Source organism: Gamsiella multidivaricata, assembly GCF_025024155.1.
Source record: "Gamsiella multidivaricata strain RSA 2152 chromosome Unknown BC939scaffold_98, whole genome shotgun sequence".
Classification (NCBI taxonomy): domain Eukaryota; kingdom Fungi; phylum Mortierellomycota; class Mortierellomycetes; order Mortierellales; family Mortierellaceae; genus Gamsiella; species Gamsiella multidivaricata.
In genome coordinates, this window is record NW_026251806.1 from 97,151 (window position 1) to 113,246 (window position 16,096).

At 52.5% G+C, this 16,096-nt stretch overlaps 5 protein-coding genes across 5 annotated transcripts; 3 read left to right on the forward strand and 2 right to left on the reverse strand.

The window, feature by feature from the left end:
- The first annotated feature begins 2,984 nt into the window (after positions 1-2,984).
- BC939DRAFT_466574 (thioredoxin-like protein) lies at positions 2,985-4,892 on the forward strand. The gene is made up of 5 exons (XM_051557663.1): positions 2,985-3,976; positions 4,071-4,214; positions 4,319-4,527; positions 4,621-4,691; positions 4,782-4,892. The coding sequence occupies exons 1-5, from the start codon at positions 3,447-3,449 to the stop codon at positions 4,854-4,856; spliced, it is 1,029 nt and encodes a 342-aa protein (XP_051407331.1). The 5' UTR covers positions 2,985-3,446; the 3' UTR covers positions 4,857-4,892.
- A 50-nt stretch (positions 4,893-4,942) lies between these two features.
- On the forward strand, positions 4,943-6,766 carry BC939DRAFT_507573 (uncharacterized protein; the record flags this gene model as incomplete). The annotated part of the gene is made up of 2 exons (XM_051560897.1): positions 4,943-6,258; positions 6,361-6,766. The coding sequence occupies 2 exons, from the start codon at positions 4,943-4,945 to the stop codon at positions 6,764-6,766; spliced, it is 1,722 nt and encodes a 573-aa protein (XP_051407332.1).
- A 345-nt stretch (positions 6,767-7,111) lies between these two features.
- BC939DRAFT_496803 (uncharacterized protein) lies at positions 7,112-8,456 on the reverse strand (the record flags this gene model as incomplete). Its single annotated transcript, XM_051559694.1, has 3 exons — positions 7,112-7,741; positions 8,027-8,113; positions 8,422-8,456. The coding sequence occupies 3 exons, from the start codon at positions 8,454-8,456 to the stop codon at positions 7,453-7,455; spliced, it is 411 nt and encodes a 136-aa protein (XP_051407333.1). The 3' UTR covers positions 7,112-7,452.
- Positions 8,457-9,074: 618 nt separating this feature from the next.
- Positions 9,075-11,450, forward strand: BC939DRAFT_335802 (uncharacterized protein). Its single transcript, XM_051551639.1, has 4 exons — positions 9,075-9,121; positions 9,264-9,897; positions 9,998-10,069; positions 10,181-11,450. Exons 2-4 carry the CDS (start codon positions 9,460-9,462, stop codon positions 11,378-11,380), a joined length of 1,710 nt encoding a protein of 569 aa, XP_051407334.1. The 5' UTR covers positions 9,075-9,121; positions 9,264-9,459; the 3' UTR covers positions 11,381-11,450.
- A 1,838-nt stretch (positions 11,451-13,288) lies between these two features.
- Positions 13,289-13,637, reverse strand: BC939DRAFT_466586 (uncharacterized protein; the record flags this gene model as incomplete). The annotated part of the gene is made up of 1 exon (XM_051557664.1): positions 13,289-13,637. A coding segment is annotated over one exon (163 nt), but the record flags the coding sequence as incomplete, so codon positions are not given.
- Between the last annotated feature and the right edge of the window lie 2,459 nt (positions 13,638-16,096).

Below are 16,096 nucleotides of genomic sequence, written 5' to 3' on the forward strand. Positions count from 1 at the left end.
CCAGGCCGCCTTCATTGCATGAAGATCCTCCAGCTCTTGACCAAGGCGCTCAGTAATTACCTCGTGACCCAGACTCTTGCTTAGGAATGTTCGCTCTTCATACGATAGGTCCCTCTTCTCCAACAGTTTGCTCGTCTCCAGCTGCGATTTGGTCTCGCTTATCTCGGATTTGAGCATGTTATTTTCCGCCACGGCGGTATCAAAGTCGAGCTGCAGCTGCTGCAGCTGAAGTGAGACGTTGTCCTGGGGCGATCCAGCCATCTGAATAGCAGAGGCTTGATCTAGAAGAGTGGGTCGGCTCTCATTGGGAGAGATGAGACCACTAAGGTCTGGAGTTTCTGAGCGTGAGGAAAGTCGTCTAGGCGCAGTCATGCTACGCGGCGTCGGTGAAGTCCTGGCTCGGGTACCGTTAGCACTCGACTGCGAAGTGACTGAAGATGTCGAGGAGGTTGAGCGAGAGTGTACTGCTGGTTTTGAGTTGAGGGTGGCGAGAGTCGGCTTTCCTGCTGGCTGTTGTGACAAGCGGTTGCCAGTAGCTGAACGTGCTGTGGGTGAAGAAGATCGAAAGAGCGGCTTTGGGACAGGCGAGGGCGAGTTGGCGCGAGCGTTCGTAGCCCCAGGAGGAATAGTCCTGTTCGAAGTGGGCGATCCGTTCATGCCACTCAGTGCTCGAATTGTGGGACTAGCAGCCCTCGCGGAAGCCCCTGCCAGGCTAGAGTTGGACTGAGCTGGAGTTGAGATGCGTGGTGTTGCGGGTTGAGGTGCTCCATTACGCTGCTTGAGCTGAGTAGCCGTCATCCCAATGTACTTTGATGCTCTGGATCCAGCTGTAATTTTGGAGGCAGCTTGAACAGCATGGTTGTTGACTGTTGGCGTGGCCGGTGCCGGTGCTGGTGCTGGCGACTCTTCCTGTGCGGGAAGAGGATGAGCTATAGAGAGATCTGGTGTAGACGGGAACAGTAGCTCTGGTTTGGCGATCTTTGCCGCAAGAACAAAGATTCCGTACTTTGGTTTGCATTGAAAATAAGTGACTCTACATTGACCAATTATCCGCCACGACCGTAAACGGATCAAAAGAGGGGTGGTAAAGACAGGAGTTAGGAACAGCATAGACATCATTGATCGTAATGGATGACATCGATATCTTTGGATATTCAGCCTGATAAATGACCTACCCTCCCACGCTTCCGTCGTTCTTCCCTGTAGGGGTATCAAGCTCGATTCCTGCCCAAGTGCCCGACTTGAACTCGGTCGGCCCCAAGAAGCGCAGGATCCCCGAAAGATCCATGCTCTCGACGACGACATGGTCTCCGATCTCGTAGTTGTCGAGCGAGGGTGGTGCAATGGCAGGCGGTCCAGGAACGGCTGCAAGCGGATTCTTGGCTGGCTGTACCGGTGCTGCGACTGCCGCCGTGCCCGGGGGACGCTGGAACAAGGGCTGCTTCATCAAGCCCGTGCGTGTACCTCCACCGATTGCTCCTGACATGGTCCCCGGCCCTGCAGAGAGACGTGAGCTTGTGAGTGCAGGGCGAGCTCCTGAGGGTGATCCTGGAGTAGGGCGACCTGCGCCCACTGGGGTCGTTGGAGAGGGCGTCGAGGACGACATCGAGGACAGACTAGGATGCGAGGTCGAGAGCGGGGAAGGGGATATTCCAGAATATGAGGGAGGACGAGATATTTGCTGCATTGTTGCTGTGTTCGTTGTAGCCGAGTGTACGCCTGCCAAGGGTGACTCTGCGTGGGTGCTCAGGCGGGAGTAGCTGGCACGGCGGCCGAGCTGTGTTGGTTGTGAGGTCGGCGCTCTGTAGGAAGCTGGCGAGCTAAGGCCAGTGGGTGAGGCTCGATCGCCATTGCTGGCGGGGCTGATGGATCGTGCGTTGTGCTGGAGTGATGAGAGGCCGAAGGCACTGGGGCTAGTCGTTCTGGGGCCCTGTTCGAGCTGGTATCCTGATCCGGGTCCCGCTCCTCCAAATCCTGATCCGTTCGTCTTTGTTGTGTATGCTGGTGATGCACCTGGGGCGGATGTCCTGCGGCCAGGATCAATCAGTCCGGGGCTGTGAATCGAGATGGCCTCCGCAAGGAGGGCTTGCTGCTCGGGAGACATATCCTTGAGGGCCTTGGAGACAGAGCCGGCACCCGGGGTGGGCATGAATGAGCGGCGCTGGAGCACGCTCGATGGGGCAGGGAGGCCAGTCAGGGGGATGGGGCCACCCGCTGAGGGCGCCTTTGGCAGTTTGGAATTAGCCTGTGGGGTCTTTGGGGCCATTGCTGATGAGGCGTGTCAGCTACGCGAAGACAAGGAGGGAAGGAGGAGAGGTGAAGGGGGTGGGGCGAGGATGAGGATGGGGATGGGGATGAAGTAGATAGGAAAGAGGTGAGGGATTAAAGTGGAGTTGGAGAGACAGAAGGTGTGATGGGCACAGGAAGGAGGGGGAAACAAAACAATTTTTAAGCGAGTCAGGTACCAGCACCAGCTACCGGCACTCCGAGCGCACACTGCAGCGCACGACCAATTGGACATATCAAACCACAACCCCCGACCCTGTGCTTCTAGTGCTATCGACCAGTCCTCCGTCGAGGTGTTTGCCACGCTTGCTACCTACAGACCCTTCTGGAAAGAAAGACCACATCCACTCATCTGCACATGGACAATGTGTGGGGCGTCAACAGTCTGATGCGACGCTGTCGTTCAAGCTGGAAATGCGGTTTGATGCACGCTTGCTTTCAAGCAAGCTGATATATAGACAGTTGCTGGCTCCCATACCGATCATGGATGAATGTGTCCTTGCTCTGGCCCCGCCCTGCTTTCCACCGCCTTTTCCTTCTTGTTCCCCGGCCTCTGCCTCTGCCCTTGCCTTTGTTTGTGTTGCGTTGTGGTGCGAGTGCCTTTTGTTGACGACGGGGTCTCCTCTTAGCCCTCACTGTGTTCCTCCTTTTTTCTCATCACAAGGTCCGCAGGGGGTCAAGCGCGTCCCATTTTCCATCTTATTCTTTCGCTTTCCCTTTCCCTTTCCCTTTCCCTTCTCTTTCTTCGACTCCTGTCCTCGACGATTGAGACTCAGATTGGAAGAGGAGAGAGAGGGGAGGGTCTAGCGTGTGGGCGGCTCCTTCCTGGATGTCCCATGGACTCATCCTGGAAGCAGTGTTGAAGAGGTTAGCAGCAAGACTGGTGCAGAGGGAAGCAGAGCAAGGGAATGAAGCAGTGGCGGGGAAGGTGTAGAGCGGCTGTAATGGGCAATAATACGAAGGACGATGGTATCGCTGAAGCAGCTGCACCGTTGCGTCGTGCTGCGTTGTTCCCACGCACGGTCGATCGAATGAAGAACGAAAGGATGGGGGATGGAAAGGAACGGATATATAGCCCTGTATGAGTGCATGCTGTGTGGATGAATGTATATCGTACACTGTAGGGCTCTACGCGTCCTTCTTCTTTCACTCACCCGTCCATGCAATCCAAAGTGGATGCGTTCGAACGTCCTTTTCGAGGGAACACCATTGGTCGGATTCAAGTACGCGCTCTGCACCGCACAATCACAGACGCGCGTGGTGTCGCTTTTTCACTTTTTGCACACCTTCCCAGTGGCGACAAGTGTCTAGCCAATCACAGTCCTGCAGCCCAGCTGAAAGGGCGATCAGTTCGCGCCTCCGCCTTCGCATCTCTTCTTTTTCCATCATCCTTTTCCCCTTTCTCTTCGAAATCATCTTCGACGCACCAAACAACTCAACCCCCAGCAACAAAGACAGCACCCATGGCCAACAACCACGACGAAGACACGGAATGGAACGACATCCTCCGTGCAAAGGGCATCATCCCTCAGAAAGAGGGCCAGATCACCGAGGCAGACATCATCGACATGATTGACGAGGCCATCGCAAAGCGGAATGACAAGAACTATGAGCAGAAGACTGTCGACGAACTTGACGAGCTGCTGGACGAGGACAATGAAGAAGAAGAACGAGTTTTGATGGAGTATAGGTATAAACAAGACAAAACGAGACTTTAGAATTCAATTGATCTTTTGTCAAAGTATTGACCGGCGACCCCTCTTCTCTTCCTGTCGCGTGCTTAGGCAACAGAGACTCAACGCGATGAAGCAGGAAATGTCAGAGGACAAGTTCGGAGAGATTCAGCACATTTACAAGACAGATTTCGTTCGCGAGGTCTCTGAAGCGAGCAAAGACATCTGGGTAGTCGTCTTTTTATATAAGGAATAGTGAGTGTTACTCGTCTCTGAGGCAGAAGGTTTAAGATAAACGAGTGTCTTTGCAAGGGAGAACTGGACTCTCACAATGTCCTATCCTCAATTACCCTCAATAGCCTGCCCATTTGTAAGCTAATGGGTGCACATCTCGCTACAGTCGCCGCCAGGAACAAAGCAACCAAGTTTGTAAAGATCATTGGAGATCAATGCATCCCCAACTATCCCGACCGCAACCTACCCACACTCTTGATCTACGGCAATGGAGACATGAAGACACAGCTCGTTGGAGCAGCACAGCTTGGAGGCCTGAACATGAAGCCTGAAGGTAGGTTGTCCTTCTATTTCAGATCGAAAATAACCAATAGACTTTATTTCAAAAGGCTCACATCTATTGTTATTTTTATATCGAACGTACTAGATATCGAAGCATATCTCCGTCGTGTAGGAGCCATCAAGTTGCCAGAGTCAAGGTCCTCCAAATTTGAAGAGGTTAGTAATATGGATGGCCCCGCACATGCAGGAGTTTACAATGGTGTAGAGGGCTAACTGCTCGTACTTTGCTCCAACGACGAAACTTAGACCAAGCAATCGTCGATCCGCAGCTCAGCAACAGCAGCGCTCAGCGACGACGATGAATACGACAGCGATGATTAGTGTTTTAGACAAATAAAGATGCGTATGTGACACACTCGAATCTCTACTTCTGGATCATTGATTCGCCCATTCAGACACGACCGACCATGAGCAAGGCAGAGGAATGGGAGCCGCGTCGATCTGTACACCGACAGCACCTGCAAGCAGAACAACATCCATCACAGCTACAGCAGCGTGCCGACCACCGTGCTGCAGACCACCTAAACAGACCAGCGGTATCTTTTTCTACCCACCGCAGTAACTTTCGTCAGGGGGTCCGACGTACTACGCCCAGAAGCGTCCCCAGCACTGATCGATCCAGCACCTATCTCGGTAGCCGTTCTAGTTCAGAGACGTACCGCGGTTCAGAACATCGGGTGCCTAATCGTGAACGTGGGCATGGCGACGGACATAGTTATGAGTCCCTAAGCGCCAAGAAACCCCTCCTGGACGATGAATATGAGGGTGATGGCAACGGCGACGGCGACGACATCAACAACAGCGACGACTATGATGATGTTGTAAAATTTCTTACAGGTGCCAGGATGACAAAGGGCGAGTCCCTTACCACATTCTTGGATCGCACCAAAACAACTGCAACTCCAATTGTGCCCCAGTATGTGCTCCCTAAGGAAAGACTTATAACGACCCCATCAACACAAGCGCCAATTGCAGCAGATACGGAACCCATCTACACGAGAGATGTAAAGACGCAGAAAACGACTCTTATCAGCCAGGCGGAACTGGAAAGAAGGATGCAGGCCTTGCGAGAGTCTATCTCCGAGTCAGTACCACCGAGGCGACCCTTGTCGATGCAACCAACCCAAGAGAAGCAACGGCGAGATCTGGCGACGCGCAGTGGTCAGATTAATAGGCGAGATCTTAAAGACGGAGCAAATTATCCATCTCAGCAACACACGCCCACGGCATCACAGCAGCAACGGAAACAGGCATCGCAACAGCATAGGATGGAAGCATCTCAGCATAGGAGGGAGGCGCTGCGCTCAAGAGCCCATCGTTCCGATCTCAAGCACAAATTCAGCAGCCATCTACAGTCCTGGAATACACACACATCATGGCCAACGATGTCAGCCGGCGAGAGCTCTGCGAGTGACGCGCCCTATCGTAGCAATGCTGCTCGGCGCTGGCGCATGCAGCATACAAAGGGGACGTCCAGGAGAGAATCGATCTCTGGATCAATGCCGGACTCCAGCTCCAGCATAGACTCGGAATATCGCGACCCTGTCAAGCAGATCTCAGGAGGCCTATCAGCCGATCCGACAACCTCAGCCCTGGCACCAATTGCAGAGCGGAAGATCAGAAGGTCTTATTGCGGATGGATCGTAATCCGTCTTTTTCGGTTCTTCCTCTGGACGCTGGTATCAATGACAATACAGGTGGTCGTCATGGGAATCTTGTTCAGGTAAACAGCAATCTGCCATTCAAATTCCTCGCATCCTAAAAGACTATACTCTGTCTAAACACCACTTTCTATTACTTTATTTTTTGTACTATATTTCATAAGACCCACCTCATCAGTGGCCCATCTATCGACTGAAGGCTCCCGTGGAAGTGTCCCCAGAGCCGTTGCCTACAGTGGACGAGACTATGTTGCCGATCAAATAGGATTCTACACGTTTCTTGATGACGGATTTGGTCAACACACGCTCGCATATTGTCACGATCTATGGGAGTTTCCAACTGATCCAACAAGTCTATATTATGGCAGACGCATCTCGTCCTTACGGAGTCGCATTCTCGATGCAATGGCAAAAGCGCGCCTCATCATAGCCAGCGCATCGAACGCGGCCATTGGGTCAAGGCCCTTGCAGTATTTGTGGTTGAAGATCAGGGGGATTGTAGTGGGCTGGGATCGAGTTTGGAACGGAGGTAGAGAAGAGAACGACGCGCTTGAATGGCTCTATCATTGAGCTGTAGCGGTACCGTCCAAATAAACGACCGGTATCCTCACTATCAAACAGATTGTGGAAGGGGGTGCCAGACATACATTCAATTGAGCACACTTTTTTCGAGGGAGCGAATCCCATAAATATAACATGGTTAATCGGTCCGTGCTGCTTTCATTCGACTTCGCCCAGCATCGCACGCATTATTATTTTTATTTTACTGCCACAATACACTGTTTTGCTAAAAGTTTTGTTTCGATAAAACAATGAACCCTGCAAAGAAGAGGTATCCATGAGGGTTTCCGACCTGGTGTATAATAAAAATAGACCAAGATTTATCAATCGTTTTCTTTAATCTACGACTACCTTCTTTCTTAAACACATCTCTTGCGTTCATGGATAGATTTGCAGTGGTTTAGCGAAGTTTTCTGGAACCGGCGGGGGACCCTACAAGCTTGTCCCGCGTCTAAAGATAACAAGGGAGAGGGCATCATGAGAAGAGCAGCAAGCACCCTTCACCCTGTCGAACCCGTAGCGAATAAGCGGGCCGAAGGGGTTGGTTTACACATGATAATTTAGACGACGCCGATTGTTGTTTTTTTTTTTGCGACCAACTTTACAGTCGATCTCCAACGGAGAAATATGCACTCTCAAAAATGGCACGTTTCATCCCTGTTCTCCTGCGATCACAGAATCCGCTCGTGGAATCCTCATCCTTCTACCATGCCTCCAGTCGAATTCAAACGAAATGTCTCGATGCCTCGTAATGAGTACTCCGCAACCTTATTGGTGCTGGACCCGCTCACGAGACCCCAGTAAAGACTGCCGCCACCGAGTGTCTTTCCCTGGTTATTGGCGTTTGGCATGAAGGTCGCACAAGAGGCCATTCGCTTGTTCCTCGCCCCAGAGAACCAAAGACCATTGGCTGCTCCAGGACTAAGATTTGCAACAAGGCTGGTGAACCAGTTGCCTTCAACACCGTCCAGTAGACCCTCTGGACTTGATGAACCCCCCTCGATAAGGCAGCATCATCTACAACAACAATGGGTCAATATTGCATTGAAGTGAAGATGACATTGAGCAGCGATTGGGGAGAATGGACAAGAAGTCCCAGATAAGCCTGAAGCAATTTGCAAGATTTGCAGCACGACACCGACAGAAAGCACGAAAAGGTACAGCCTGGCTAGAGGACCTGATAGCAAAGGGAGCATTGATTAGGTTATCAGCATGCAATGGATTGCTTATGGCGCGCTCAGAGGGCGCCCCACCTAGAGGGTACCTTACACAGTGGGCACCCCGCCTAGAAGGTACCACACCCAGAAGGTACCGCATCTAGCAGATCCCACACTCAGAGGGCACCGCACCTCTCGGCTAAGGTATCGTGTCGTGCAAGTCATGGACGCCATGGAGACGCGCGTGGTGTAGGGCAATATGGGATGGGAGATGGTTGGGGACAGAGGTTGATGGAGCGGTGATGGTGAGACGATACAGAATTTGCGGTATTATTATGAGGTTGTTGACAATAAAGAATTGACAGGTCCCACAGAAGACGCTAGGAGAAAATGCCTCAAGGCACACCGGTTTGACATACTTTTCGAAGGGCCCGCCCTCTTTCCTTCTTTTCTTCCTTCACTCTCACAGACTTACACTTGCAACTTCAAGCGCACGTACACACTCACCTCGCCGCTACTGAACTCCTCCACCTCCTCCCCATTGGTGCCTCGCCCCTCTCTCTCTCCCCCTCTCTCTTCCTCTCTCTCTCTCTCTCTCTCTCTCTCTCCCTCTCTCTCTCATTGCCATTGGATCACTGAACTCTCTCATTCAGCGGCCATGGAATCGCACACCAAATCACCTTCCCCTGGAACACACTCTCACACTGTAAGCGAACAATCCAACAGCAAAGCCAGTGGCACCAGTGCACATAGCGAGGACGCATTACACCCTCAAGGGGAGCGTGAGACCAAATCAGACTCGCTGTATCAGAGTCGAGGAAACCTCGATACCCTGGCCGCCGCAGCCCTAAAGCCCCTCTCGGACGACACCAGCGACAACCACAGATATAGGGAATTTCCACACTCGTCCAAATCATACCAGCAGCAACGACATGCACATCTGCAGGAGCATCCGTCTCGTCCACTGCAGGACCTGAATAGTGACAGGGAGAAGGAGACAAGAACGTCAGAGCAGCATTATGGCACTAGGAAGCATATGGATGATACCTCGAGATATCACTATAGAGAACATGGCCAGCAGGTTTCTGACGATGACTCGGATGACAACCAGACGAATCGACACCGCCAAGAGCAGGAGGGCGAGTCGCCACAATATCACTCGTCGAGATCGCCCCACAGATCGTATGGGCCAGGCCAGTCAGCCAAGGTAATGGGACTACGCCCGTTTTGGTCGTGCTTTTTTCAATGAGGGGATCAAACGTGGGTTCTCGGCGCTTACCGTTCTTCTTCTGACCCTCTCTGCGGCTAATGTACATGTCACCGCGCCTCATTTCTTCTACGACGTCCAGCCCAGTACTCGCTCGACGATGTCTATCTCCTCCTTGCTAGGTAAGGCACAGTTTATTCTGCGCCCTTTTCTTTCTTTTCTTTGATCCCGTGCACTCATTCTTCCCTGCAAAAAAAGAAAAGAAATGGCCAGGGCGCTCAAGAGGATGAGAAAGTGAAATATCTCACGGAGCTGCTGCATATCAGCATTGTAGTACGATGGCTGCTTTGTGGTACAATGCTAAAACAAGGCTCTTACTGGCCCTGCACTTTTTAGACAGCGAGATCAGGCCATGCCATCAGAGGAACTCTGGGAGCGAGGAGGGCGACGTTGATAGTGGAGCATTGGAAGTTAATCAACAGCAGAAGCAGCAACATCACCATCATGACCAAGTGCCGCATTCATATCCAGGAGATACAATGCACCATCATCACCGTCACTTGCCGCACCCGCATCATCAACACCAACATCTTCATGGACGTGTACACCATCATCATCCTCAGCATGTTACACACCCGCATGTTATACACCAGCATGCGCATCAACATACCGCGCCCCCACATCATCATCATCACCATGTACACCAGCACTCTCTGCACCATGAAAAATCGACGCATACTTCTGCGTTTTCATACATGCCACGGTCGCTTGGTCTTGTACGTGTCCTGCCGGGATGACCTAAAATAGTCTTTATTTATTTATTTTTCCCACAAGGATACTAATGACAACGCGCGCTTTTTGATAACGTCCTATTAGAGACTCAACCCACGACTGAAGGTGAACGCGACACAGGTGTACATATCTTATCTGATCCAGCTCGATCAAATGGTTCGTGTCACGCCAGAATTTGCTCCGCAGTTGTCCTCCCCCCATGGTCTGATTTCACTTTACTAATCCTGTTTAGTACATTTGGCGCCCTGCACTTCCGTTTCTTTCCAGCAACGAGCCCAACATCTGATGCGGTCTTCAGAAAAGAGAAAATCGGTCCATGACACAGTCGCCAGCCATTCTGATCCCGCAGGACACCCCCCACATAAGCACCACCAGCACCCTCACGCTCGCACGCCCAGCTGTGGTGAATCGACTTGTAGCGCGCAGGTGGTCCCTCGAGAAGAAGAGGTCGCCGGACGCTGTGAGGGCACATTGTCACCGTCGGCTTGCGATACTACCGCCTTAGACGAGCGACCCAAGCGCTACTCCAATAAACCGGACGGTGCAGATTCGGTAGCGGATGAGAATTGCATGCAGATGGTCGTAGCCTCCTCCGAGACTGTAGACAGGAGCTCGCCTCAGATATCGCGACAGACACAGCAGCAGCAGCAGCACCTGCACACGCACGCCCCGCACCAACATACACACCTGCATCCGCACGGACACGGACATGCGCATGCGCACGCACATCTACACGCGCATCATTCTGCGCCGGTGTTGCCGGCCCATATCCATCCAGCACAGCACCATCACCACATCATCCCGTCGCTGCCTGTGAAGCTGGATCGAGGCACAGCCAAGGCGAGCGGATCGACGGCGGTACATAGGCATCATACGTTACACCACCACCATCCGCATCATCATCCGTACCATCCAAACCATCCGAATCATCAACACCATTTCCATCACCATCTCGGACATAACCACCATGCGCACCATACGCATAGCACACACGGGCACAACCACATGCATGTGCACCAGCATCCGCATCCGTATCATGCGCACACACACGCACGTGCACGTAATGGGCATGTACACACGCACACGCCACTGGCGCAGAATGCGTACCCAAGGTCGACTCTTCAGGAACGAAAGAACGCACAGATGCTGGCGCTCCCGGCGCCTGCGGTTCGAAAACAGGGTCGACAATCAGTCTCGCCAGTGACGGAGGATGACCACCAACAGCCAAAGAGGCAGCAACAGCAACAGCAACAGCAGCGGCAGCAGCAGGATATAGAAGGACAAGAAGACGGCCGTGGAGGGTCTCGACGGGGGAGTGATGTGAACACGGAGGATGCGCAGCCGCGACTAGAGAATGGGGACTCTTCGCCGCTGCCACAACCACTGCCAAAGTCTAGGTCCCCAACACAACCGGTGGTGCCGATAGCGGTCTCGGCACGAGCTGCGAACGCCATGGCGGTGGATTGACTCGGGAGCACAGATATCCAAGAAATAGAGTGATCACGACTGTAGAAATAAATCTAATTGTACTTTTAGCACTGACCACTCTCAAGTTGTTGTGTTTTTTTTTTTTTTTTTTTTTTTTTTTTTTTTTTTTGGTATTGTAGCGACAAGCGGATGTGGTTTTGTGTTCATTTTCTTGTTTGAGAGTTGCCACCAAATTCGAAGGGTCTGTTGTGGCTGTGCGTCTGCTGAGCATATTTTCTAAGTAACAACTCAAAGTTTCAGTCTAGCCCAAAGCTGACTATATTCGCCTTTAGATAGGTTCAATAAGTGGCCGCTGAGCTATCAATAGAACGCCATTCAACTTCTCACACTTTCTACCATGACAACCATCAAAAAACTTATGCCTATTAGGTCCTCGATTTATATGAACACTTCCCCGTACATTCTGGTATATACAGATCAGTGATTGATCTATAACTTCATTGTATTTGTAAGTAGATAGACTTGATAATAAAATTGGTCCTTCAAAGGACATCTCATATTTTGGGTTCTCATCACTAAGAATGTTAAACGTTAGTGTAACAGGGTTCCATCGATTCCTCGAACAGCTTCCCTCCCGAGCTGACGCGTCGTCTTGGTTCCCGCACCCGCGGGCGACTGACTAAGGTTGCTGGCGTATTAAATTTAGCGGCAGGGAGGGTCATTCGTTACTAAGAGAGCGAGAATGGATTTTAAAGACGATGAACCCCCCACCCCCAGACCCAATAGTGTCATCACCAACACAAGGTCGACCTCAAAGACAACTGAAGCCCTCGATATAGGGAAACATTGACGGAAATCATGACGAAGTTCAACAACACCAGAGCAACGAACACCTACAGGACGATCGTACAGCAATTGAGCTCACGCTTTAATATGGACGCACGGCAGCGCACAGTACACCGCTACTTAAAACTTGCCTGCAATTGATTTATATCTTCCAACATTTGGATCAAATATCCATAGGAGCCTCATAAAGCCCTCCCGCTCTACAAGACCACCCCACATAGCATGATTCAGGACTCGAGGAACTATTCATACTCAATTAAAAATCGGAAAAGGCGGTAGTCGTCGCGTTCTAGCGCGGGTTCTGACTTAGAGACGTTCGGCCATAATTCAACGGATGATAGCTTCGGGCCATTGCCTGCTCAGGTAGGCCCAAATATCGGTTATCCGCATGAACAGTTCCTCTCGTACCAAGTTCAATTACTATTGCAACAACATTTCATCAGTAGGGTTAATCTAACCTGTCTCACAGCGGCCTAAACCCAGCTCACGTTCCTTATTAATGGGTGAACAATCCAACACTTACTGAAATCTGCTTCAGTATGGCGAGTGCGTTGTTGGATGTAGGTCTGGAGTCGGCCACAGCGGTGTTACTGGTGGTATTGGCCAGGGTCGGTGAAAGAAGTTGGGATGACAGTTTCCGCAAGGGGATTGTTTGAAATCGGGAGAGTTGTGTTTCTCTTGCGCGTAATACTTAAGACAGCGGGCTGCCGTGGTCAATGTTTACGCGCACACAATACCCCAGGACCCTAGCTTGATTCCTTCATTGTTCATTGCTTTCTCCCGCTCTTTAGTTTTTCTAACCCATTGGGTGCTTTAATTCGTGTCCTTGACTACCACTTTTAATCTATGAACTTGTCATGGACAAAGACAGCTCTGCATATTGTCTTCAGAAGCACAATCCATGCGCTAGAAGATTGGCAATGAGACATCGTTGCTAATCTCCTATTTGCATGGCCTTCACCTTTCAAACAAGCGAAAAGATATTCTCCGAATCGACCGGCTTTGCTGACTGCACAGCAGGAGAAACGGTCGTGGCAGCGGTATCCATCATACTGTGGTTTGACGGCACCTTGAGTTTATGCGCTACGGACGCCATGGTCATTAGCTTTTTGCTTGCCTCGCGGAAGCCCAAAGGCGGAATCGGCTTGCCCACAGCGCCGCGTTGCTCTAATAGCCGCGTATTTATCCTGCTTAAGCCTTGGGCGTTTTGGATAGAGGTATTTGACACGGTAAGTCTGTCATGCATCGAAGTCCAATGCAGGTGCACCTGATAGCGATCCTCCTCTTCTATGACCTGCCACATGCGAACAGACTTATCGCCACAGCCGGTTGCGAAATAGGTGCTATTTGGAGTAGAGTTCCAGGTGATGCTTGTGATTCGTCCATGAAAGTCTTGAACAACTGCCATACATTGACCCGAATTCACATCCCACAGCCGCACCGTGTTGTCGTGACTGCCCGAGGCGATCTGCTGGCCGCTGAGCGAATACACCACGCTTGTAACAGCCTCGATATGGCCGCTTAAGATGGGACCGGGCGCACCGGTTTGCGCGTCCCACAATCGCACCGTGGAGTCCCAACTTCCCGAGGCGATCTGCTGGCCACTGGGCGAATACACTACGCTCGTAATCATGCCGGTATGTCCGCTTAAGATGGGACCAGGTGCACCGGTTTGTGCATCCCACAGTCGCACCGTGTGATCCAAACTTCCCGAGGCGATCTGCTGGCCACTGGGCGAATACACCACACTCGTAACAAAGTGGGTGTGGCCGCTTAAGATGGGACCAGGTGCACCGGTTTGTGCATCCCACAGTCGCACCGTCTCGTCGCGACTACCCGAGGCGATCTGCTGGCCGCTGGGCGAATACACCATGCTCTCAACAAAGTAGGTATGGCCGCTTAAGGTGGGGCCGGGTGCACCGGTTTGCGCGTCCCACAGTCGCACCGTGTTGTCGTAACTTCCCGAGGCGATCTGCTGGCCACTGGGTGCATACACCACGCTCGTAACAGTGGCGGTATGGCCGCTTAAGATGGGACCGGGTGCACCGGTTTGCGCGTCCCACAGTCGCACCGTGCAATCCATACTTCCCGAGGCGATCTGCTGGCCGCTGGGTGCACACACAACGCTCGCAACATACTGGGTATGGCCGCTTAAGATGAGGCCAGGTGCACCGGTTTGCGCGTCCCACAGTCGCACCGTGTTGTCCCTACTTCCTGAGGCGATCTGCTGGCCACTAGGCGAATACACCACGCTCGTAACATCACCGGTATGGCCGCTTAAGATGGGACCAGGTGCACCGGTTTGTGCATCCCACAGTCGCACCGTGTGATCCAAACTTCCCGAGGCGATCTGCTGGCCACTGGGCGAATACACTACGCTCGTAACAATGTCGGTATGTCCGCTTAAGATGGGACCGGGTGCACCGGTTTGCGCATCCCACAGTCGCACCGTTTTGTCGTAACTTCCCGAGGCGATCTGCTGGCCGCTGGGTGCATACACAACGCTCGCAACATACTGGGTATGGCCGCTTAAGATGAGGCCGGGTGCACCGGTTTGTGCGTCCCACAGTCGCACCGTGTCGTCGTAACTTCCCGAGGCGATCTGCTGGCCATTGGGCGAATACACCACGCTCGCAACTGGGTAGCTATGGCCGCTTAAGATGGGACCGGGCACACCGGTTTGCGCGTCCCACAGTCGCACGGTGTTGTCGTGGCTACCCGAGGCGATCTGCTGGCCGCTGGGTGCATACATCACGCTCGTAACAGTGGCGGTATGGCCGCTTAAGATGGGACCAGGTGCACCGGTTTGCGCGTCCCACAGTCGCACCGTGTTGTCCCAACTTCCCGAGGCGATCTGGTGGCCGCTGGGTGAATACACCACGCTCAGAACCGCGTTGGTATGGCCACGCAAGGTGTGGGCTTTTGCCCAAGTCGAAGTGTCATACACGCTGATCGTGTCGTTCGCGAGACCTATAGCACAGAATTTCCCATCGGGCGGATACGCGTAAGATTCCACGTTGCTATCCTCTAAGAGGTACGGCCATTCGCCAAACTGCACACCCCCCATCTGTGCGTTGTCCAAGTTGGCCTGACGCAGCCAAATATTGCGGAGATTGACTTTTCTCAAATCTGCCCCTTGCAGCTGTGCAGAATCGAATTGGCCACCACTCAGGTCCGCTCCTGGAATCTGGATGCCTTTCAGATCTGCGCTGTTGAACAGGATCCCGGCTCTAACCAATATCGTGATCGCATTGGCCGCCGCCTCGCGTGCCTCTTTGTTGACTTTGGAGCATTCGATCGTGGCGAGCAGCTGTTGCTTGAAGAGAGGTTCCTGTTGGACACGCTCTGCTAAAAATTGCAGAATCGACGGCTCACCCACAAAGCTTCTCCGTGACAAGGGCGAATCGAGCACCGCCTGTGCAATGGCTGCCACGGGTTCCTCTACAGTAGCCTGGTCTTCGAAGCTCATGACCGAATCGACGCTCCCTCGACGTGGTAGGTCTTGGGGTAAGGCCGCGCGACTCGCGCTCTCTCCGTCTTGCGGCTCAAACACCGCTCGGGCCAAGCAGTATTCCAGCAGTGATTTATGGATGAACCGGTATTGATTGCCACTGCGCGTCAGAGGACACGCCTCGCGCAAGAGCTGCTGCTTCTCGTTCTCCCGGCTAAAGAAACCTTCTTTCCATGTCCCTTGATCGCGAAAGGGAGAGTACTCGACCACCGGATTTCCCACTTGTTCTTTGTACATCGCTGCCGCTAGCGCTTTCAGAAAGCCAACTCCGTTTTGTGCAAAGCCATCGTCGGACAAGTTCTCGAACACCTTCTTCTCTTGATAGCTCAAGTCCTTCTTCTCAACGAGCCGCTTCTTGCCTCGCTCCAACCACTGCTCCAACAACTGGCATACAACGC